The 23832-nt window shown below is 23.6% G+C and overlaps 2 protein-coding genes, 3 long non-coding RNA genes and 2 pseudogenes across 6 annotated transcripts; 1 reads left to right on the top strand and 6 right to left on the bottom strand.

The window, feature by feature from the left end:
- Positions 1–1259: 1259 nt before the first annotated feature.
- On the bottom strand, positions 1260–2393 carry LOC132932326 (uncharacterized). Of its 2 annotated transcripts, none has more exons than XR_009662848.1 (3): positions 2238–2393; positions 2001–2147; positions 1260–1389 (listed from the first exon to the last, which is right to left on the bottom strand). It is a non-coding gene; the product is annotated as an uncharacterized LOC132932326 (long non-coding RNA). The 2 variants fall into 2 exon arrangements; XR_009662849.1 differs by having other exon boundaries at positions 2001–2164; positions 2238–2271.
- A 634-nt stretch (positions 2394–3027) lies between these two features.
- LOC132926751 (uncharacterized) lies at positions 3028–5804 on the bottom strand. Its single transcript, XM_060991145.1, has 5 exons — positions 5637–5804; positions 5292–5471; positions 4134–4514; positions 3274–3342; positions 3028–3177 (listed from the first exon to the last, which is right to left on the bottom strand). Exons 1-5 carry the CDS (start codon positions 5802–5804, stop codon positions 3028–3030), a joined length of 948 nt encoding a protein of 315 aa, XP_060847128.1.
- A 1727-nt stretch (positions 5805–7531) lies between these two features.
- Positions 7532–8659, bottom strand: LOC132932319 (uncharacterized; annotated as a pseudogene).
- Positions 8660–11078: 2419 nt separating this feature from the next.
- LOC132932322 (uncharacterized) lies at positions 11079–11927 on the top strand. Its single transcript, XR_009662844.1, has 3 exons — positions 11079–11200; positions 11278–11425; positions 11809–11927. It is a non-coding gene; the product is annotated as an uncharacterized LOC132932322 (long non-coding RNA).
- Positions 11928–13443: 1516 nt separating this feature from the next.
- Positions 13444–17280, bottom strand: LOC132926741 (uncharacterized). Its single transcript, XM_060991134.1, has 5 exons — positions 17212–17280; positions 14852–15154; positions 14047–14430; positions 13673–13741; positions 13444–13596 (listed from the first exon to the last, which is right to left on the bottom strand). The coding sequence occupies exons 1-5, from the start codon at positions 17278–17280 to the stop codon at positions 13444–13446; spliced, it is 978 nt and encodes a 325-aa protein (XP_060847117.1).
- A 1758-nt stretch (positions 17281–19038) lies between these two features.
- LOC132926729 (uncharacterized) lies at positions 19039–19900 on the bottom strand (annotated as a pseudogene).
- A 1862-nt stretch (positions 19901–21762) lies between these two features.
- On the bottom strand, positions 21763–23096 carry LOC132932143 (uncharacterized). The gene is made up of 3 exons (XR_009662819.1): positions 23019–23096; positions 22807–22953; positions 21763–21889 (listed from the first exon to the last, which is right to left on the bottom strand). It is a non-coding gene; the product is annotated as an uncharacterized LOC132932143 (long non-coding RNA).
- Positions 23097–23832: the final 736 nt, after the last annotated feature.

Here is a 23832-nt window from a genome sequence, read left to right as displayed (position 1 = left end):
ATTACGTTTTGAAGTAATAATAATGCTTAGATTTCTGACTTCAGCCCCTATCTGAAAAGTAAAATGAATCTAGTTAGAACTTTAGGAGGTCAAAAGTTTTGGATGAAAATGCATAACATATTTGTGATTTATACCTAAGGTTAAAAAACTCAATACAAAGTTCTCCATAACTATAAAAAAAACTCCAGTGTGAATATAGAAAACATTTTATGAGCGCATGAAATTTAATTTTTTACAAAATCGCAAAAAATAACGATATATAATCCTAAAACGATTTAAAATATTTGTTGTAGTTCAAAAATTATAAGTCATAGAAACATTAATCTTTCACCAGTAGAGAAAAATAAATTACAATTTAAATATTGGTGATAATATAATATAAGACTGACAAATCACCTCCGTTCAGAATTGTTTTTTATATACAATAATACCTGTCATTGCATTCAAATTTAATACACATCCATTATAGTGACTTACTCTCCTCCTTTACTATACAGCAGAGCAATACCCACTTGACCACCTTTTTTTTTTTTTATATTGAAATAAATTTAAATTATTAAATATTAAAAATGTACCTATTATTTGGAGTAGTAAGAAATCATTATTGTAAAATAATATAAAACGATTGTATAGTTGTAATTTACGATTACTATGTAGTGACTACTACTACTACTATTATAAGTAATACAATAATCGGAATGAATCGGAAATTCGGAATTTTATTGATAATAATAATTATAAAATATAAATAATATTAAATAATAAAATGTAACAATTAAGGTGAAATATTATAGTAATAAATTAGTATAAAATATTAATAATAGTAAATAAATAAATACATAATGAAATTAATAATTAATGTTAATGCTGGCAAAATTTTTCTTTGGACAGTTTCGTAATAACTTTTACGCCTCCCCAACAACGTGTATAAGCCCCCCATCCTCAATGGCGGCGCGCCCTCCAGTTAGAGAACCTGTTCTGTAGTCTGTAAACTGTAAGTAGTAAGATATATAGCCTTTTCCAATAATACAGTTGAATTTTAAAAACCATAATTATGTTAAAAATGTTTGAATAGCTTAGTCTTTAATAAGTTGGTAATTATAGTTAAGCGAAACAGTTAAGGATTTACCGATATTAAAAAAAAAGTATAAAACATAGTGCACACTACTTTGTCTTTGTGATTTCATTAAAAAGACAAGCCACACTTACAAATTGTTTTATGAATGTAAAATAGTAGGAATAAATAAAAAACGAGTTAATTGACGGAAGAAACTGATTTATTTTACAATGTCAACACATATTATTATAATTATCAACAAATTATATAATTATGTACAGTTTGGGCTATGGCATTTTTGAATTTGATGTTGATATCATGAATTAACAGTTCTAGAACAAAACAAAAAATACTCGGTTAATACAGTAATATAATATTATACATCAGTTTTTCCCAAAGTGGGCGATATAATAACAAATCAGCACAATTAGATTATAAAGATTATCGAGACAATAAAATGAAAATTATTTTCCAACTGTATAATAATAATGTTATCACTTTTTAGAACATAAACGTTTACAAAAATATATGTTCTTGAAATTATTGAGAATTCATTTGGAAGATTACATTAATCGTTTAGTTATTTATGTATACAAATGTTTGAATATATGGTTATCTCTAGCTAATATATATAATTTTACAAGTAACGTAACAATAAACTAGTACAAAAAAAATTTCATACTTATTGTTATTTAATTATAAGATATTATATCATTAACAATATATAATAAAAACAATACGTTGTATTGTGTATACTTCTATGCTACATTTGTAAGAAACATATGAGGCGATAATTAATTGATTTATCGATTTTATTTATATCAGTACACGTGCACACACAATTGTTAAGAACAAAGTTACAATGTGAATTGTAAAAATAAAACAATAAAATAGAAATAGAAATTCTAATTAAAATATCTTATAATATAGAAAAAAAACTCACCATCAACTGGCTGGTGGCTGGGGTGGTTTTGGCGACCGATTTGATGGCCTTAGCAGATTGGACTTGTCCGACGACAACGATGTTCATTGTTACTTTTTCAGCACCCATTTTTGGATTTTGATTTGTTTTCGTTGAATGAAGTGAAAGCTAAAAGTATAGACAAACTATATAAAATATAAATGATTTAAATAAGCTAAAACATATATCATTATTCTGTTAGTAATATATTATACTTACTGATGATTAAATTTTCACAAAATATGTTATGCCTGAATAAAGCGACAGTACTTCCTTTTATACTCTGTCGTATTTTGGTCAATATAGACTATAGAGCAACGTCTGATGGCGTGATTGTCACAAGCGCGCGTAATTGGTTTATAGCTGATAAGGAGCTTGAAAATGATTTGTTTATATTCCCGTCATGCATCAGGTAATATTGTTATTTAAAATTTTAACATATGTTTTTTTATGTATTAAGTTAGATATTTAGATATGTAAATTTACTTTAACCAGTACTTTTTTAGTAATTAAAAAAAAAAAAGAAAATACGATTATTTACGCATAACGCATAGGGCAAAAATATTTTTTGAAAAATCTTTATCGACTTTTGATTTTATTACTTTATTATAGTTTAACAATAATACATTTGAAATAAATATTATTGTGAAACAATTTTTGTGAAGTCCAAAAATATATAGTTAAGTGTGAGACTAAATAAAATCAATATACGTTAAGATTATTATGTCATTTAATACATCACACATATTATAAAGGAACAGTCATTAAGCAATATTTTAATAAATGTTTTATGCATCTTCTTACATCGTACTGGCTTCATTTTGTACACCTATAATTACACACTTCCAACATGACAAGCCACGCTCACACTTATTATCAAGTAGGCCTACAACCTGGTTTTATAATATTTCTAAATAGATTTTCTTATAACTAGTGTAATATATACAGAATACAATGTCTGTTCACTAACTAAAAATATACCTACCTATTATATATTCATATTTATTGATTATTTATTCAATTTGAACAAAATTTGAATAAATAAGTAAGCACATACTTTGTTTGATAAGATCAGTAGTTGTCTTAAATTAATCTGATATATTCCATACAACTTAAAATGATAGTGTTCATGCAATCTTCGAAGTATAAAAAACTTGATCTAAAAACGAAGAAAAAAAATTATTTAATATTATTTATGTATTAAAGACGTCTCAAATGTACTATGTAGCGAATGTAGTAAATACATTAATCATACCTGGCGTTTTATTCTAGGATTTCTTTCTATCGTGAACCGTTGATGTAATACATGACTCATCCGATTAATCTAAAAACCAAAAATTAATATAATTTAAGATGAACGCTCAAATAAAACTCAATATGGAATCTTTAAATTCGAATCGAAAGTAAAATCGATTGTTAACTATTATTTTTTAACTATTATCAAAAATGTGCTTAAAAGATATATATATCGGTTGTTTAAGTAAATTTTAGATTATAATGATACATGATATGTTTTTTTATTATTATAATTTATTATAATTTATTTAAATTTTAATTAATTTTTTACATTAATACTATATACAATAATTACATCAATATAAAGTATTAAATTTCAATATAATAGTACTTAAGAGGATGTCAGAGCACTGTTTGTTTTCTCTCTCTAGCCCACGCGCAACATGTATGTAGACAAAATATATTTACGCAGTCTGGGTAGAACTCGCTCAATTTTGGTTCTAGAGTAAATATACCTATTATAAAATTAAATGTTGATGATATTTCTGAGTACAAGGTTATGAGTTTTTTTAAAAAATTAAAATTTTGAAAAGTTAAAGGTTATTTAAAAATATTGTAGTTTAAAGCTATTTCTAAACGATATAATTAACGTTGTATTGAGAATAATGGAAAAAACGTATCGTCTTGTACTCAGAAATATTATCAAAATTTAATTTTATTATAGGTATACATATTTACTCTAGAACCAAAATTGAGCGAGTTCTACTCAGACTGCGTAAATACGATTTGTCTATGTTACGCTTGGGCTAGAGAGATAAAACAAACAGTGCTCTGACATTCTCTTAAATTTTTATAATTTTAATAATATAATTTAAAAACCTCTTTTTCCGTGATATCTCCAATCTTGTAGAAAAGTATAATATTGAATATTTTTGTTGATAATATTATAAAAGCATACACAGTATAATCATCATTAATATAATTTCCAGGGAAAATTATATAACGGTACAATACGGTAATAATTTGAACAACATTTGCCCCGATAAGACCAAATATGACCGACAAACCATTTATTGATCTATTGATATCGTCTAAGCATTCTATAACTTCCAAATACAAATCTCTGAGTGTGCTTATTGTTGCATATCTTTCCAAAATTTGATCATTTATTTTGTTCACTAACCACTTAATGTACAATATTAGTAATATGTATTCACAAAATGCAACGCAGTGACATACATTTGAGAAAAACCATTCAACCTAAAAAAAAAATATGTTTTTTATTTGGCATTTCGTTAAAGTATTTGTTTTAAAAATGTTTTACAAACATAAAGCAAAGTATTTTTGATTTTAAAAAAATGTGTGTAATTTACTTAAATGTAGGATTACCTCAACCCAATATCATATCGATAATTTGTGTTTTTATGTGATGTCAAATATTTGTTATATTTCAATTTATATACATTTTTAAAATTGAAAGTGTTCTCAATACGATTATAAAAATTATACTTCGTAAAGCACGTATACACAGGTTGTATATTCTTAACTTAAGCCTTAAGTTAACCTTAAGTCTTAAGGTTTGCTAATAGATAAATCAGTCCAATATTTACGCTAAAAGCACAAAATCTACTTCATCTACATGCTATGTAACAATGAGACAACGCGGATATTTTTTTTGATCACAAGATAAAAAATGATAAGAGTGAATTTAGGTCATTTAAGCTGTTTATACTATAAATATATAATCTATGAGTTGCTTAAGAATAATAAATTGTGCACACATATTTAAGAAATAAAAATACAAAGATATATAACGGGACAGAAACAACTAATAATATACTCTTAAATATCTATAAAATGTGTAATAAAATATTTTTAGATTATAATAGTTACCAATTGTCATAAAGTGTATTTTAAATTTGTGTTATCATATTGATGGTATATAAGCCAATATATCATACGTATATTATATGGTAAGAAATATAAAATAAATCCAATTATGATAAACCAATTAATTTTTAATTTGATCGGTCTGACCACATTCATTTGTATCAACTTTTCGTGAATTTTTTCAAGTTTAGTTAATGTTAAAAATAGTTGCTCATCAAAAAATATTCGACACATATTAGATGCAAATTTTCCAATCAACATTAACTCGAAACAAGTGATCGCTATAATTGACGTTATTTCCGTCATATCCGAATCCTCCTTAGTTACCTATAAAATAGAAGTTCACAACACGAACATTATACAATTTTGTTTTTTCAAGCCATTCGACATTGTTATTACGATAGTGTTAACAGGATCGATTGCATATAAAAGAATAATTATGATTTTATTATATTCAAAATTATCAATTAATTATATTAATATATTGATTACCCATATGTTGGCGTCGTATATTCCTACCACGCTAACACAAATTATGAAATATCGCAAGACATTAAACATCACCGTCGTCTTAAGACTTCCCTGGTTGTAGTTTATACTACCAATACCACAAAATAAAAAACACCTGTTGAAATTATTTAATACTGATCTCACAGTCATAATTTTGTATGTTGGTTTTTTTTTACAAATTGAGTACAAATCTAAATGTTAATAATAACTGTTTTAGGAATTATGTGCAAGCGTAACTATTATTTCAAAGTGTTTGGCTACAAATAAATTTTTATTGAATACGTTTTACATAAATGATTGAAATGAAAAACAAATATTATTAGTAATAATTTATGTTGGCATATTATACTTTATATTTATTACTCCTATATTATACTTGACATGATTATAATTAATTATATAATCCATATTATGAAATATAAGTTATATGTTTGACAATTTTAAAATGCATTTTCATAAATTAACTAGAAGTAGTATTTGTAAAAAATACTGATGGGATTTTATTCTTTTTGTTCATTGGCCACTCTACTACTTTTATCTTATTTATCTGTTAACGATATACGTTTACTTTTGAGTCCTTGTTGTTATTTTAATTATCTTGTCTCATGAATATTTTATAATAACTACTATATACTAAAAATTACAAATCAACCAATTGGTTTATAGTTTGAAGTTTCCATAGTAATATTGTTTACTACATATTATAATGGTATAATTTTTATAATTGATATGAATAACTATTAAACATATTATATGTATAACATAATTTAGTAAATGTTAACCATATATTTTATTCAAAAGTAGTATTTAAAAAAAAAAAAAAAATTGATATGCATTAAAAACGGTCTTGTCAACTTAATATATCTATTTACTAAGTATATTTTATATACATTGCTATTATAGTAATTTATTTTACTACTTTAAGTAATATTTATCAGAATCATGTTTATTAGAAAATATTTTATTATTAGTTTTTAATTATTATAATAGTATGCATATTTATATCGTAGTATACTACAATTATAAACTTTTGAGTCAATACCAGCACACCAAAGATTGTAAAACAATTGAATAGCATCATTTTTTAAATAAGTGCAATAATATAAAATTAATTTAAGCCTTTGTCGCTATGTGTATAAAACATAAAATGTGTGTAATAGTTTAAAATCAACATAAAAATATTTTTGAAATAGGTACACATTTTATCCAATATAAATATATATAAATGCGTTTTGACTACGTCATTTATAAGTTATATTATTTTAAATTCAAGTTTAATAAGTCTAAATTATTAACTTATTTTACACAGATATTATTTGTTTTGTTTATTAAACTGGTTTCCCAAAGGTTGTAATATGATATTATTAAATACGCAGATAAAATTCAAAACATTTTTGTGGTCTAAATTAAACCACAAATAATAATAATACAAATTCATATATCAAATTTTTATGTGAATATTTAAATGTTCTACTGATTTGTGGTATTTGTTTTCATGAACCTCAAGGTACTTACTAATTACTAATAATTATTATTTGTTATCGAAAGTGTGCTGAAATTTTTAATTGATAGGTAATGTTTCATAATGTGACGAAAAATAAATACGTTTGGGAACCACTGATTTGGTAGAAACATCTAAAATCATTTGATAAACGAGGCACAAGGAAAAATTACTATTAGTGACTTTATTATTAAATAATACGTATTAATTAGTTGTTGAATTATTGATAATTCATGTTATCAAACGTAAGAGAATGTATCAATTAGAGATAAAATGTGTACACATAATTAGTAATTAATGAATTACTGAACACTTATATAGATATAGCCACATCGAATAAGGTATGAGGTTTATATGTAAAATAAAAATATCAATATTAAATATCGGAAGTGAATGTTTTATTTTATGGTGTCAACATCAAAATGATTGTTACATATTGTATTGTTCGGGCTATGGCATTTTGGAGTTTGAGATGGATGAATTACATAAATTAACAGTTCTGAAACAATACAAAAAAAAATGCAAATTAACTATAACGAAATTAACTTTGTATTAGATTAATAATATAAATATAAATCATATAATTATAATTTAAATTAGATAGTAAGTGTAATAAAGTAACATAATTTCTGCGTTAAAATAATAAATAATTAAAATGAAAATATAATATTTTTGTATTCAACATTTTTAATAATAAATTAAACAGAAATGTCTTAAAAAACAAAATTCGTAAATAATTTTATTTAGATAACTAAAATGTTTTTTTTAAATATATATTTTTTAAACCAATTTAATTAGTTTTTTTTTGTACGGAATAAATTGATAAAATAGTAATAATTGTAATCATTTTAGTTAAAAAAAAAAAGAGGTATACAATTAATTTAAATAAATATTAATAAAAAAGGGCAACAAATAAGTAAATGAATTCTTGAATTATTAATTGAAAAATAAAAATAATGAAAATATATTCTAAAACGAAAAAGTTTACCTTTTAACAATAAAATTAATAATATTGGTCACTATAATATACATAAAGATGGTATTGACAAAATATATATAAATTGAAAATTAATAAATCTAATCATTTTAAATAATAAATATAGGTTTCAAACTAAATTTTAAAGTTATATAAAGGTACTTATCATATTGTTATGTATTTACCATGAGTTGGTTGATGGCTGGTGTGGCCTTGGCGACGGTTTTGACGGCCTTGGCAGATTGGACTTGTCCGACGACAACGATGTTCATGGATACTTTTTCAGCGCCCATTTTTGATTTGTTGGTTGGTTTTTGAGGAATAAATTGAAAACTACAAGTTAAAAATATAAAATAAAATGTTATTAGTTTTAAATGAAAATAAAACTATAATTGTTGTTTAGTATACTTACCAAAGAATAAATCTGCACAAAAAGATGTGTTATGTCGGAATTGAGGTCCCGGACGCCTTTATATACACTCACGCTGACCTTTAGTTTAAAGTGGGGCAGCAGCGTGGCGTGATCATTGTAATATTTTGTCGATCATTTATTTTAAAATTAATATATAATAATATACACTGTACAGATTAAAACATGAATTTTACATAGTTTTTGAGTTTCATGAAGTACGTGTAGGTAATTTAAATTTTTAAACTATATATATATACATAATATATATAATTGAATTCCTTTTTTATGCAGCGTTATTTAAAATGAAACATTATTAGTAATTATGTGGATTGCGGCAGCGTAGAACTGGGCAGTGTGGCTGTAGCTCATAAGCGCAAAATTTGACCCAAACGCAACCCAAAAGCATAAAAATAAATAACCCATTATCGCAAAAAAATTTAACCTTTTTAATAACCCATAAGCGCAAATAAATTTTATAAAAAAAGAATATTTAATTAAAATCGTAGTAATTATTAATATTAAATTAAACATTTACAGTGATATTGAAATTAGTTCAAAAAATCAAAAAGTCAGTAATAAAAATTAGTAAAAATAAAAAATATAATTTTAAGCATTATTTTAAATTGTAGTTAAACAAGTATCAAAATATCAATAAAAAATAAAAAATATAATTTTAAGCATTATTTTAAATTGTAGTTAAACAAGTATAGGTATTATGAATAAATAAATACATTTATTAAACTAATATAATAATGAGTATAAGTACCTTAAAATTAAATTTGAAATTTTAATTTTAATTCTGGTTGTCAGGAGCAATAGAAAATAGTTCATAAAATGCATCAGAAATGTCAGTAGAAGGTAAAAAATCCAATCCAAAGAAATACTTTAACCTATGTGAAATTTCTGATTCATTTTGGTCATATTCAATTTTAAGTCCCAATTTTGCAATTCGTCTATACCAGGCTTGCCCGAGATGAAACCCGCAACATTTAATTTGTGCATTTGGAAATATACGCAAAACGCCATTATGAGCAGATAGTTGAAAATCCAAATGTAGATTTTGAGGTTTTAATTCTTTCTTACATAATGTTTTTATTAAATGCCACATTTGTTCATAACTATCAGTTGTTTTGGACGGTAACAGACAATACACTACTTGGACGTAAATTGATAATACATAGTATAACTATTATTAACTAAATATTCTAAATTACTGTTTGTCGTGAATATTACGATTTTCGATCTACATAGCAAAATGTTTCATTACGATGTATAGTTAAATGCAGTACAAATGCAATAACCGTCGCGATGCGTTGCTGCAATCTATCGTAGAACAGGTAAGGCCACGCGTACATGGAAAGCGTCAAGTGTCGCGCGTTAGATCAGTAAAATATTGTATCAAGTAGTACAATTTATTTTTGCGCTTTTGAGTTACCGAAAAAAAAGGTCAATTTGCGCTTTCGGGTTTCACCAGTCCTCATAACTAAGGTTGCGAACCGCTGGCCTAATACAATACCAATAATTACACATTAAATCAAAACGACAAACAAGAATTATTGCGCTCTTAGTCATCGACTGTTTTTTTGTAACTTAGTATATAATTATTATAAAAAAAATAATTAAAATCATAACCAAACTAGATTTGTTTAGAACTGACGAATTTTTGTCACAATGCTTGAAGATTTTAGTAAAAGTTTTTCTTGTAAGTTCTTGTTATTGAAAAAAAAATGTTTATTATAAATCCACGGTCATTTTGCAGGAGAGTTTGAAATTTACATTTTTTCAAATAGCAAAAATTAACAAGTTATTCTGTAGTTAAACATTTATAAAATGTTTAATATTTACATTTTAGATTCAAAAATAGTCTAATTTTAAAATAGCCCTTTGAAGTTTTTTTTTAAAAGTATTAAAAGAAGAGTGGTGTGTAGTACTTCCTGCATTTATTTTATGAGTGTTTAAATTTTGACAAAATTAAATATCCATTCGTTTATTAACTATTTCTCATCAAACGATTTTTGGTATTATTTAAATGTAATCATCGATGACTTATAAATTGTTGACATAAAAAAACTTGATGATTAACAAAATTAACTTTCCCAGCCTCGAAAACAACATATTTTATCATATTGTGGTTGCAAAAATTCTAGTATTATCTACAATAATTATTTACATTGGATTTTGAAATAACTAATGATAGTTTGCTTTATTGGAAAATGAGTACATATTCACCATAATTGTAGGCAATATAAAAAATATTATCATATAATAAATATTAAAATAATAATAATAGTTATCAATATTATTATTATACATAGTAAATTATCATAATGATCTGGTCACGGCAAAGCCTCAATTTGAATTTATAAGTAAAATAATTCATTTTGTTAAGTAATCTTGAAGCCAATTTATATTATATTAAGGTGAAATTACATTTTAAATTTGAAAATTATAATTTTATAAATTCTGTGAATTTTAAAAGTTATAAACACAATTCATACACTTTTTATAAATAATCGTCATCGGAATCGTCATAATATATCGACGATCACGCCACGCTGCTGCCCCACTTTAAACTAAAGGTCGGCGTGAATGTATATAAAGGCATCCGAGACCTCAATTCCGACATAACACATATTTTTGTGCAGATTTATTCTTTGGTGAGTATGAAAAGACAGTAATAGTTTTATTTTCATTTAAAACTAATAACATTTTATTTTATATTTTTAACTTGTAGTTTTCACTTTAATCCTCAAAAACCAACCAACAAATCAAAAATGGGCGCTGAAAAAGTATCCATGAACATCGTTGTCGTTGGACAAGTCCAATCTGCCAAGGCCGTCAAAACCGTCGCCAAGGCCACACCAGCCACCAGCCAATTGATGGTGAGTACATTATTTTATAAGTAGTTTATTTAACTTTAAAATTTAGTTAAATATCTATATTTATTGTTTAAAATTATTGTATATAATATGTTAAAAATACAGTCTGATAATTTTTGTTCAACTGTTTTGAATAATACGTTTCATATATTTTTTGGAAATATAGACACAACAATTTATATTATACACTTACGAGAATACTTTATTTAAAGCTGATGAATTTAATGACTAAAAATATTATCAAATTTCTAGCTAATTATTTATTATATTTTCATAGTGTTTTATGCTCTATAATAATTTTGCGATAGTGAATGATAAATTATTATTATGTATGATTAAAAAAATAATAATTTTAATTGATTTGTTTATTTTTTTTTTTGTTTCAGAACTGTTAATTCATGTGCTACACACATCTTAAACTTAAAAATGTCATAGCCCAAACAGTACAATAATATGTAATTCATATAAGTATTGACACCGAAAAATAAATCAGTCATTTCCGATATATTAACTGTTTTCTTTTATTTTTTTAAACTTTACCTGTTTCAATGCCTTTGTTATTGAACTATGATATTTTAATTATATGATGGTGCCATATATATTATATCATTATTCCTAATATACATTTTGTGTGGTATTAATATTATAATGAATACTTGAGTAACAAGTTTATTACATACTTGATATCACACAATATCATATTTTAATGTTTTGTTGTATGTGGATTATTATAATAGTGATGCAAAAAGGTTTTATACATTCATGACAAATAGATTTGACTATGAAGTATTTCTAACCAAAATGTGTATATTACATCATTAAAATTTTGAAAATTGTATTGATTTTACATAGTATTTGGTCATTAACTACCTTGGTCTTCAAGTTTATGTTAAGACAATATTTGTTCGAGATCGATTAACTTTATCCTTCAATTAAAAATAGTAAACATTATAATATTATGTTTTATAAGTTACATAAACTTAGATTTCGACAGTTGGCGTAAACCTATAGTGGAAAAAATATATTATATTCTTTCATAATGATATTTTTCTTTAAAAAGTGCAATTTTGGGAACATAAGAAATCATTTATTTTGAAATATAAGACAGGATTAAAATATCAGAAATGATCATTTTTTTTTTTAAATTAATATTTTTCATTACAATATTAGTATGTCAATATATGTACGACGACTAAATGAAAATATTTCTTATAGCAAATTTTTATGTTAATAATGATAATATAGATAAATATGCAAAAACTGTAATTTATAGTTTAATATAATATTATATTTAGTTTCTTATATTAAGTTATAAATAAACCTAACAATACTATTTTAGTAGACACAAATACTTTGTATTATCAATAATATTTTACATTTTTGGAAATTATTGATATGTAAATGATTGTAATTGGTGACAAAACATCATTTTAGAGCTGTATATTTCATTCAAAACACCTATGTTATGTTAACCTAAGCAAATTCGCCAAGTGCGATATAAATGAGAAGTCAGTAATCTGTATATCGTAACAATAGACACAACGATTATTCATATATGATGTGACTTTTTTGTACTCCTTAAATAGTGAGACATTTTACTTGCGTATAAATATAAATTATTGATACAATAGTTCTACACATTCATACTTACTATAAACTAAGACATTTTTTTTAGAAGTTTCACTCAGACATACCACTGATATTTAGTGGCTGTAAACAGATAGATTCAACCAACTTTCAAAATATATTTTGGTCAGGCTCTGTAACAGTAATAAATTTATTTGAAAGAAAAAAAACAATAATCGTAGGTTTGTAAAGCATATAATCTAATAAGTACAGAAATATAGACGCTTGCTAATTTATATCAATGCTTACTATATAATAGAAAAGGTACAATCTCTTGATTTTAAATTTATTTGTATTTTTTTTAAAAAAATTGTCTTAAAATAATTATAATTGAAAGTGAAACTATTGGCTATTAACAGATTACTAATATTACGATTAAAGAATAATATTTTTGTTTATTGTTTATTTAATTTGAACAGAATTTGAATTATTGTATAAGCAAAAGCTTTGTTTAATAAAATAATTAAATGTCTTAGATTCATCTGACATATTCCATACAATTCAAAACGATAGTGTTCATGCAATCTTCGTAGTATAAAAATCTTGATCTTAATAAAAATAATTATCGTATATATTAATCAAAAATCTAAAAAAAATAACATTTAGCAATCACATAAATTATACCTGACGTTTTATTCTAGGGTTTCTTTCTATTACGGACCGTTGATGTAGGACAAGATTCATTCGGTTAATCTAAAAACCAAAGAAATAGTTTAAAATAAGATGAACATACAAATGATACAGAATTTATAATGTTCAGTACTTTAATCTAATGTATTATCACATTTTTAATGTTTAAATATTTTCAAAAATGATTGTATGAGATAAAAATCATATTGTTATTATGTAAGTCTTAAAAATAATAACATTATGGCACCCATGAAAACATTTACTATTAATTTAAAACTATTTACATATTAAATATTAGTATAAAAGTACTAAAACAATAAAATGATTAACTTACAAAATTCTAATTACATAATATAATATTTAAAAACCTCTTTTTCCGTTATGTGACCAACATTGTATAATATTATAAGATTCACTGTTCTTAATAATAATCCTGTGATAGTAAATACAAAATAATAACGGTCTTTCATATACTCTCTAGGGAATAACAAATTTTTGTATATCATATTAATGATTTCACAAAAATTTCCTGAAATAAATACAACAATGACCGGCAAACCATAAATTGATCTATTGACATCGTTCAAACATTCTAAAACTTCCAAATACATATCTCTGAATGTACTAAAGCATGATTTTCTTTCTGAAACGTTTTCATTGATCATGAACACCATCCACTGTATGTATAATATTAGTAGTATATATTCATATAATGAACCACATTGGCAAACGTTTAAAACAAAACTTGAGATCTAGAAATATATAATATTATTTGTAATAACGTCACGGTAATATGTATTGTAACTATTGTACAATCGTACTATAGTATTATCTTAATGTTTCATTAAAGGTAAATAGGATAAATCAGTTACATAGTTATAATAACACAATGATTATTTTGCTATGTTGTATAATATTATGTAATATTGTCTTTTTGAAAAAATAGTAGCAAACTATTACAATATATTATCATACGATTTGATTTATTATAAACTAGATTTATGAATATAGGTACATATTTTAATCCTAAGTTTTTTATAAACAAAATACTTAACATATATTTTATAAATGAAAATACAAGGATCGAGACAGAGGATTCGTGAACTATTTAATATAAATCAATTATCTAGTTATTTGAAAAATCAAACAATATATTTAGTTATTAATGATTACCATATCTTTTATTTCCATTTTTCCGACAAAGATCTTCACCCATAATAATGGAGTTATAATATTTGCTATAACATGTACAATTAATCCAATAATGAAAAACCAATTCATTTTCATTGGGACAACCAAATTCAAACGAATCATTTTTTCACGAATTTTTTCAAGTCTATACAATATCATAGATAATTGATTATCGAAAAATACACGCCATAAAATCGATATGAATTTTCCGATCATTGTTAATTCAAAACAAATAATTATTATTAAAGACGTTAGTTCAGACATTTCCAAGTCATTTATTTTTACCTATAAAATAAAATGACATATATAAATTTTACAGTTGTCACATTACAATAATATATAAGTTTTTATATCGAATTATACATTTTATAGATGATCACTAAATTATATTTATACAGCTATTATATATACAAAGGTATTTTTGTCACTTATATTTGGTTCAACATATAATAAAAGTATTAGGAAAGTCCACATCCATTGACAAATTAAATTTTTAAATCTTATATTTAAATGTATCATAAAGTCGTCCGTAATTATTATTAAATAAATCTATTTAAATAAAATTAAAAACAGTCATTACCCATTGGTTGGAATGGTACAATATAAATAAACCATCACCAATTAATATACATCGCAAGAAGTGTAACATTAAATTTTTCTTAAAATTTCTTTGCCCATACTTTATACAACCATTACCGCATATCAAAAAACCACTATTAAAATTATTTAACACTGATCTCATACTGATATCAGATTGTATTTATTTATATTTTCAAATAATGTAAAGAAAAATAACTAGTATATTAAGATTATTAGGCTTTATGGTTTGTGACCGTTGCTGATATTAACTGAATTCAAACTACTATTTTAATTGTTTTAGTGAATGGATTTTGACACGGAAATGAAAATGACCACTACGTAAACTCATTGAAATAAAAATCAAATATTGTTGAGTGGAAAATTGTCATTATAGGTACCTAGCTATTATTCTTAGAATAGTTATTTCACAAGTGGTTTCACACTCTATTATAATATGTTATTATTATTATATTTTAAAAGTTAAAAAAAAAAAAACTCGTCATTCTTAGGTTACTCGTCTAATATGCTATCTACCGCGCGTTTCATGGTTTAATATGCTATCTACCGTAAATATTGTATCTAAATGATTGACACACATTTATTGTACATCGATTATACATTTTTTTCAAAATATCACGTTCCGAATCACGTTTTATGTAATCGACACGACTCACAAACACACACTATTTTTTTTTTTTTTATGAAGCCTATGATCAATAATTATAAAGAGGTATAAATATAATACAATTTTGGATTTCGATAAAAGTTTAATTTTAATTTCAAAATGATAAAGTACATATAATATTACCAAGTATATTATACTATAAGATTTACGGTAGATATCATACTTAACTATCATAAGATTGCGGTAGATAGCATATTGGACGAGTACCGAATTCATAATATTAAATAGCCACTAATAATTATTTGCATGTAAATTTATTTTTTTAATTTTAAATATTTTAATGACGTTTTCCATTTAATGAAAATTACTGTTAGGTGTAATTTATTTATCTCTATTATGGCTAATCATTAAAATAATTGCAGTTATTAGCCAATATTTAATTTTACAGTCATAACAATATTGTGGTTTATTGTAATCCACGTCTGATGACCAATTTAATTTAACCTTTTGTAGGAAATTACGGAGGTCTTTAAAATATAAAATGTATGTATTAATATCTCAAGCTATTTGAATAAAATTATTTTGAGTTATTACCCATTTGCTAAAGTTGCAAAGTATAGAAAAAAAAAACCAAAAAAAATGTGGTTTGAAAATTAAATAATATAAACATTGTCATAAATATGATAATCTACACGAGTAAGTATATTTATATCTATATCACGTTATGCAAGACCATTGTTTGCCTATTACCCGAAGTATATAAAAAAGCGTCTAATAAAGATCTCCGTTTCAGCATAACGAAACTTTTTCGACTGATTCATTTTTTTTTATTTTACCAAAGAACAATAAATGCAATTTTCTTTACACTTCAATTTTATAAAAAAAATTTTCTACTTGATGTTTTACTTAAAAATAATAATGCATATTAAGTGTAAAATTATTAATGCTGAATTAAATATAAATATATATGTCATGCATATATTATAATTGATTTTAATTTTACTCATTCACCATACGTATTACTTAGCATGTTAAATTATATTATGAAGTATTTATAGTTGACCATATTATAAATCAAAATGTATATTTTTAGTTAATAAAAATGTTTTATATTTATTTTCTAATATACAAAATGTACCAATAAAGTCTTCATCCTATTACAAATTGATATAGCTCGGCAATCGTTAGCCGCAGATAAACGACCCATATTTACTAATGGAAAGCTAAGATAATCAAGTTTATTCTAAGATATCTAAATATGATGAGCCAATGTAAATATACGTCATAAACAAAATAATATAATCTTATAATTAAAATAATCAAACACGATTGGTGTTAAAATTACAAATTAAAAAATGTCTTGATAATTTCCTAAAACAAAACAAAAAGTTGAGTAAATGTCTATCGCTCAGCTACACATTATAAACATTATAAATAATTAAACTATACATATAGTATTTTTATGTCGAAAATATTTAATATGGAAATAATTATTTTGTAACAAAAATATAAACAAATTGTTATGCATTTAATTGTAATAAATAAATTAAATAATGTTCGTGATTTTGACGAAATTATCAAAATTTCAATTTCAAGTAATTATAAAAAATGAATGTGTGATTATTTTTTCATTCTTATAGATAAAAAAACTTATAAGGAAACTTACGTTAAACTTTAAAATCTTAGATATATTAGAAAAGTAAATATTTCTGTATTGTTATAACCATTAGATTGGCCATTACTCATTAGGTATAATTTTTACATCAACGATGTGATTTTTTTATTTATTGATTTTTTTGTGTTGGTAAGTTTATTATCGTCACAAAGCCTGACCCAAATTTCGTTTGAAATTTGGTTGGAACTGTTAGTTTAAATCCACTAAATTTCAATGACGTGTTTGAATAAAACTTCACAAACGACGTCCAAGTTGGGCTATGAGGCTGTCACGTTGTTAATGTTAGTAAATGTTAATTATCCTGTTTTTCATTGCCCCTAAAACTAAGACAATTTTAACCGAGTATAATTTCATGTAAATTACCATTGGTCATTATACTGTATTAAATATATAAAAATTTGCAATGTACATAACATAATAAACTTAAGATTCAAAATGATTATATTAATAATTTATATATAGGTATACGAAAGTATATTGTCTCACTATTTTAGGTATAAAATAAAGTCACGTCATGTATCGCTGTGTATATTTAAATATTTTAGAAATTTTAGAAATTCTTACATACAAGAATGCACATTTCTAGTTGATATTGTATTCCGTATTTGTATCAATATTAACCATATAAATGAATGTCATAGTGTTTATGGGTTATTAAAATATAATTTTGTGATTTTCATAATGATTTGACAAACTTTGTCTTAATTCAATTAAATACAAACTTGAATAAATTTGGAATATTTTATTATAACACATAATATAATTAATATTTTAATTATACAACAATTAATTCGATCTAATAAAGACAATTTAAAGATATTATACAATCAAAAACAGTAGGTAGTAACTTAGAAATGCATTTTTAGTAATAAACAATAATAATGTATGAGATATAAATATATAATTAAATTACATGTAATGTGTTTAATATAATATTTTAAACAATTTTCAACCTTCTGTAGGGATTGTAATATCATTGTATAAGTATACTTTGAAATAAAGAAACACTGACCCAGCAACAGTTAAATGAAAGTACCTATTAAATATATTCTGAAAAATAAGAGATGTAGCATAGACCTAGATCAGAATTGTTTTTAAACATTATAATTCAATTACACATAATTAAAACTGATATACAAAAGGACAAGCTACACGTATACACTAGCTATAGAGCAGATATAAACAAAATTTCTTAAAATGATAATAATTTAAAGTGAATACTATGACTATTTTTTAATTTTTAGCTATACCTATGTAATATATATATAAATATATTGGTTATTTATTCAATTTAAATAGAATTTGAATAAATAAGTAAGCCCATACTATGTTAGATAAAATAAGTAATTGTTTCTAATTAATCTGGCATATTCCATAAATCTTAAAATTATAGTGTTCATGCAATCTTCGTAGCATAAAATACTTGATCTTAATAAAAATAAAAATATTTAAGCCGTATTTATTATTTATTTAATACATGTAAATGTATTGACATATTGAATTCATTGACAATACCTGACGTTTAATTCTAGGGTTTCTTTCTATCACGGATCGATAATGTAAGACAAGCCTCATCCGATTAATCTGAAAACCAAAAAAACAAAAATAAGATGAACATACAAATTAAACACGAAATTAAATCTTTAAACTCGAATATAATGTAAAATTAATTGTTAAATGATATTTTTTAATTATTATTCAAAATGTCGTTGCAAGATATATATCAGTTGTTTAAGTATATTTTAGGTTATAATGATACATGATATGTTTTATATGAAAATATTTTTTAGATTAATTTTATGCATAAATACTATATACAATTACATAAGTATCCAAATATTCAATTTTAATACAATTTAAAAACCTCTTTTTCCGTGATATCTCCAATCTTGTAGAAAATTATAACATTGAATATCTTCATGGACAATAATATTAAAGCATATGCAGTATAATCATCATCGATATAATTTCCAGGGAAAATTATATAACGGTACAATATGGTAATAACTTGAAAAACATTTGTCCCAATAAGACCAACTATACCCGACAAACCATATATTGATCTATTGTTATCGTTTAAGCATTCTATAACTTCTAAATATAAATATCTGAGTGTGCTTATTGTTGCATATCTTTCCAAAATTTGATCATTTATTTTAATAATAGTTAGCTAATAGTAGTAAATAATAGTAGCTAATAGTTAAATATTAAATCAGTCCAATATCTACGCTAAAAGCACAAAATCTACTTCATCTACATTATACATAGTATGTAACAATGAGACAACACGGATAAATTTTTTGATCATAAGATAAAAAATGATAAGAGTGAATTTAGGTCATTTAAGCTGTTTACTATAAATATTTAATCTATGAGTTGCTTAAAAGTAATAAATTGTGCACACGTATTTAAGAAACAAAAATACAAAAATATAACGGGATACAAACAACTAATAATATACTCTTAAACATCTATAAAATATTAAAATGTGTAATAAAATATTTTCAGATCATAATAGTTACCAATTGTTTTAAAACACTTTTTATATTTGTGTTATAAATTTAAATATATATATATATATTAATTACCCATATGTTGGCGTTGTAAATTGTTAGAAAGCCAACACAAATTATTAAATATCGTAAGACATAAAACATCACTGTAGTCTTAAGATCTCTCTGGTTGTAATTTATACTACCAATGCCGCAAATCAAAAAACACCTGTTAAAATGATTTAATACTGATCTCACAGTCATAATATTGTGAACGCTAGTTTTATTTATAAATTGAGTACAAAAATAAATGGTTATGATTAGTGTTTTAAGAATTGTATGTGAGTGTTGCTGAATTAAAACTACTATTTTGCAAACAAATGGATTTAGAAACAATAAAATGAATAAATTTTTTGTGAAAAAATATTGAAGTGAAAAAGAATTATTGTTGGTAATTGATGTCTATCCTTTATATCCATTACTATTGCACTTGACATATATTAGGCTTAATCATATAATGCACATGTAATATAAGTGCTATTATGTTTGATAATTTTAAAATACATTTTCATAAATTCACTTGACGTTATTTGTAACAAGTATTGAATGTATTTGATTTTTTTTATTCTGTTATAAATTAAAAATACTTAATATTTCATAGGTTAAAATTTAAATAATTATTAATTATAATTATTATTAGACCGGTTTGTTGAACAGTAGGTATCATCAATTCATGTGGATTACTTTAATGGAGTATTAAATTTAAATTGGGTACTATATTTGAATGTTCAGAGCATTTTTGAGTTGAAGGAGAAAATATTCCCATAAAACCAAGATTTTAAGAAAAATGAACCAAAGAAGTGTATTGAACTATATACATATATTTATTATTTTATTTTTGACTTTTCCGCGATTGCGCATTTATAGTTGATATTGTATTCCGCGTTTTCATCAATAGTGAGAAAATAATAAAATGGTACTCAAATAATTGAACTTAATTATAAACTATAAATTGTAACTATAAATATTTTTAAGTAAAATCTAAATAAAATTAATTATCGGAAATTAAAACATTATATTGTAATTATCATAAGCTTGGAAAAATTGTGTCTTAATTCAATAAAATACAACTTAATATTAAACAATTTGAAGTATCTTATTATTTGAAATTAACATATTTTATATATACGTGATGTTTATAATTAACTGTTTTAAACATTTTTCAATATTATTGTATACTTAGCTTTTGAAATAGAGATATACTTTCACTGCCATAATAATATTTATTAAAATTTATCATCATATAAGATAATAACTCATATTCTTGAGATCGTTAGCACAAGATACAATATTTCTGTATTTTAAAATAAAATAATAATTTATGTATTTAGGTATAATTTGTATCCTAAATAATTATTCAAGTACAAAACTATTGAATAATTTTCAAGGACCACTTTACCGCTGATATGGTATTGGAACAGATATAAGGTCAAGGTATAAATAAATAAAAAAAATACTATCATAGTTTAAAAATATCGGAAGTGACTGTTTTATTTCATGGTGTCAATATCAATCTGAATAACATATCGTATTGTTTGGGCTATGGCATTTTTGTGTTTGCGATGGATGAACTACATAAATTAACAGTTCTGAAACAAAAAAATATATTATATATTAATCAAAACATTGTTGATACAAATTGTAAAATACAATATGTGCATTAAAGGTTTATAATTTAAATTTAATTTCATAATCTTACATTTCTGTAATGAAAATAATAAATAATTATAACAAAAATGAGTTAATAATGAAATAATAATAATTTTTATTAAATGCACAATTAGAACGAAATTTATAATTTATTATAATTTATTTTTAAACAATTAATTATATAAAAAACGGTTTAAAATATAATTAAAGATTTTGTGTTTTATACATTGTTTTGTTCATTTAAAATTTGTTTGATTTAAATGCCTAATCATTAAAAAGGAATGGCCATTCATGTAACGTTTATTAAGTTAATGAAAAGTATAGAAAACATTTGACGTTTATTGATTCAAAAATAATTAAAAATTGTGTAAACCACAGTAAACAGTTATTAATTAACGGTACCTAGTTGTTAATATTGTTTTATTATTTTTTTTATTTTTCAATTCTAGAGTATATTTAAAAAAGTAATAATAATAAAATATTGAATTAAATCAAGTATAGTATAGAACAAGAATCATTAAAAAAAATCGATGAATATAGAGCAGCTATTCAAACTAACAAATCTATATAAAATAGATATCTACATAATTATTAATTGCATATGAACCATTCGGAGTAAACAATAAGTTAATATCAATAAATAAAAAGATAAATAGCTATATTCATAGATTACATTTAACTACAACTTAATATACACTTTACTAAGTGAAATATTAGATTTTTAAACGTAAAACGTTATATTGCAATATTTTAATTATATTTCAAAGAGTATTAAATCGTATGAATCAAAATTTTGAAAAAATAAATCTATCATATTTTAAAGTCACACAATATAGATTCATTATAATATACTCACCATCAATTGGCTGGAGGCTGAGGTAGCTTTGGCGACAGATTTGATGGCCTTGGCAGATTGGACTTGTCCGACGACAACGATGTTCATGGTTACTTTTTCAGCGCCCATTTTTGATTTGTTTATTGGTTTTGAGGATTAAAGTGAAAACTATGAGGAGAAAAAAATTATTATTAATTTAATATCAATATAAACTATTATTACTTCGGACTTACCAAAGAATATACTTGCACAAAAATATGTGTTATACAGGAATCGACGTCTCATAAGCCTTTATATACACTCCTTTCAATCAATTGAAAGTGGGGAGTGTGGCGTGATCGTCGTAATTGTGTGGTGATTGAATTCTTACAAATAAATAACATAGATAAAAATTGTTATAACCATTTTTTTGGAAATGAGAAAAATAATTTTTTATGTTAGGGCATTTACTAAGCATGCTCTTACACATTTTTATTTGACTTTTTTTTTAGATTCTGAACAATCAATGTGTAAATTTATTTATTATTTTTTTCATTTCTTTTGTGACAGTAAAAATGATTCGATTTTCAAAAATTGAGGGGGTTTCGGTTAGAAAATAAAAAAAAAATAAGAAAAAATTGAAATTTTTGCGTGAATCTGAAAACATTTTCAAAATATTTTGACTGTTTTTGAAGAATTTATAGGCATGAGCAATTTTAGTTTTGTTTAATTTTTTTTTCATAAAAATATCAAATAAAATTATCAAAAATCTTTAATCACAATATTTTTTTATAAAAAAAATCAGAATTTTCTAAAATTCGTCATAATCTCAAAAACGTGTAAAATATTTCGTAATTATAAACTTATAAATTTATAAAAATGATTTTTTATATACTTGAGATTAAAAAATTTAATACATGATCATTCATAATTTCTTAAATCTATATAAAAAAAATAATACTACAAAAAAGCCAAATTAATTTTTAAGAACATTTGAAGTTCTATTTGGTGTGATAGCGGATATTTATCTGTAAAATATAATTATTTCTCCTCGAAAATTTTTGATAT

This window comes from Rhopalosiphum padi, chromosome 1 (genome assembly GCF_020882245.1).
Source record: "Rhopalosiphum padi isolate XX-2018 chromosome 1, ASM2088224v1, whole genome shotgun sequence".
Taxonomy (NCBI): domain Eukaryota; kingdom Metazoa; phylum Arthropoda; class Insecta; order Hemiptera; family Aphididae; genus Rhopalosiphum; species Rhopalosiphum padi.
Note: the sequence above shows the minus strand (reverse complement) of the source record. Positions and strands in the feature narration are given on the sequence as shown.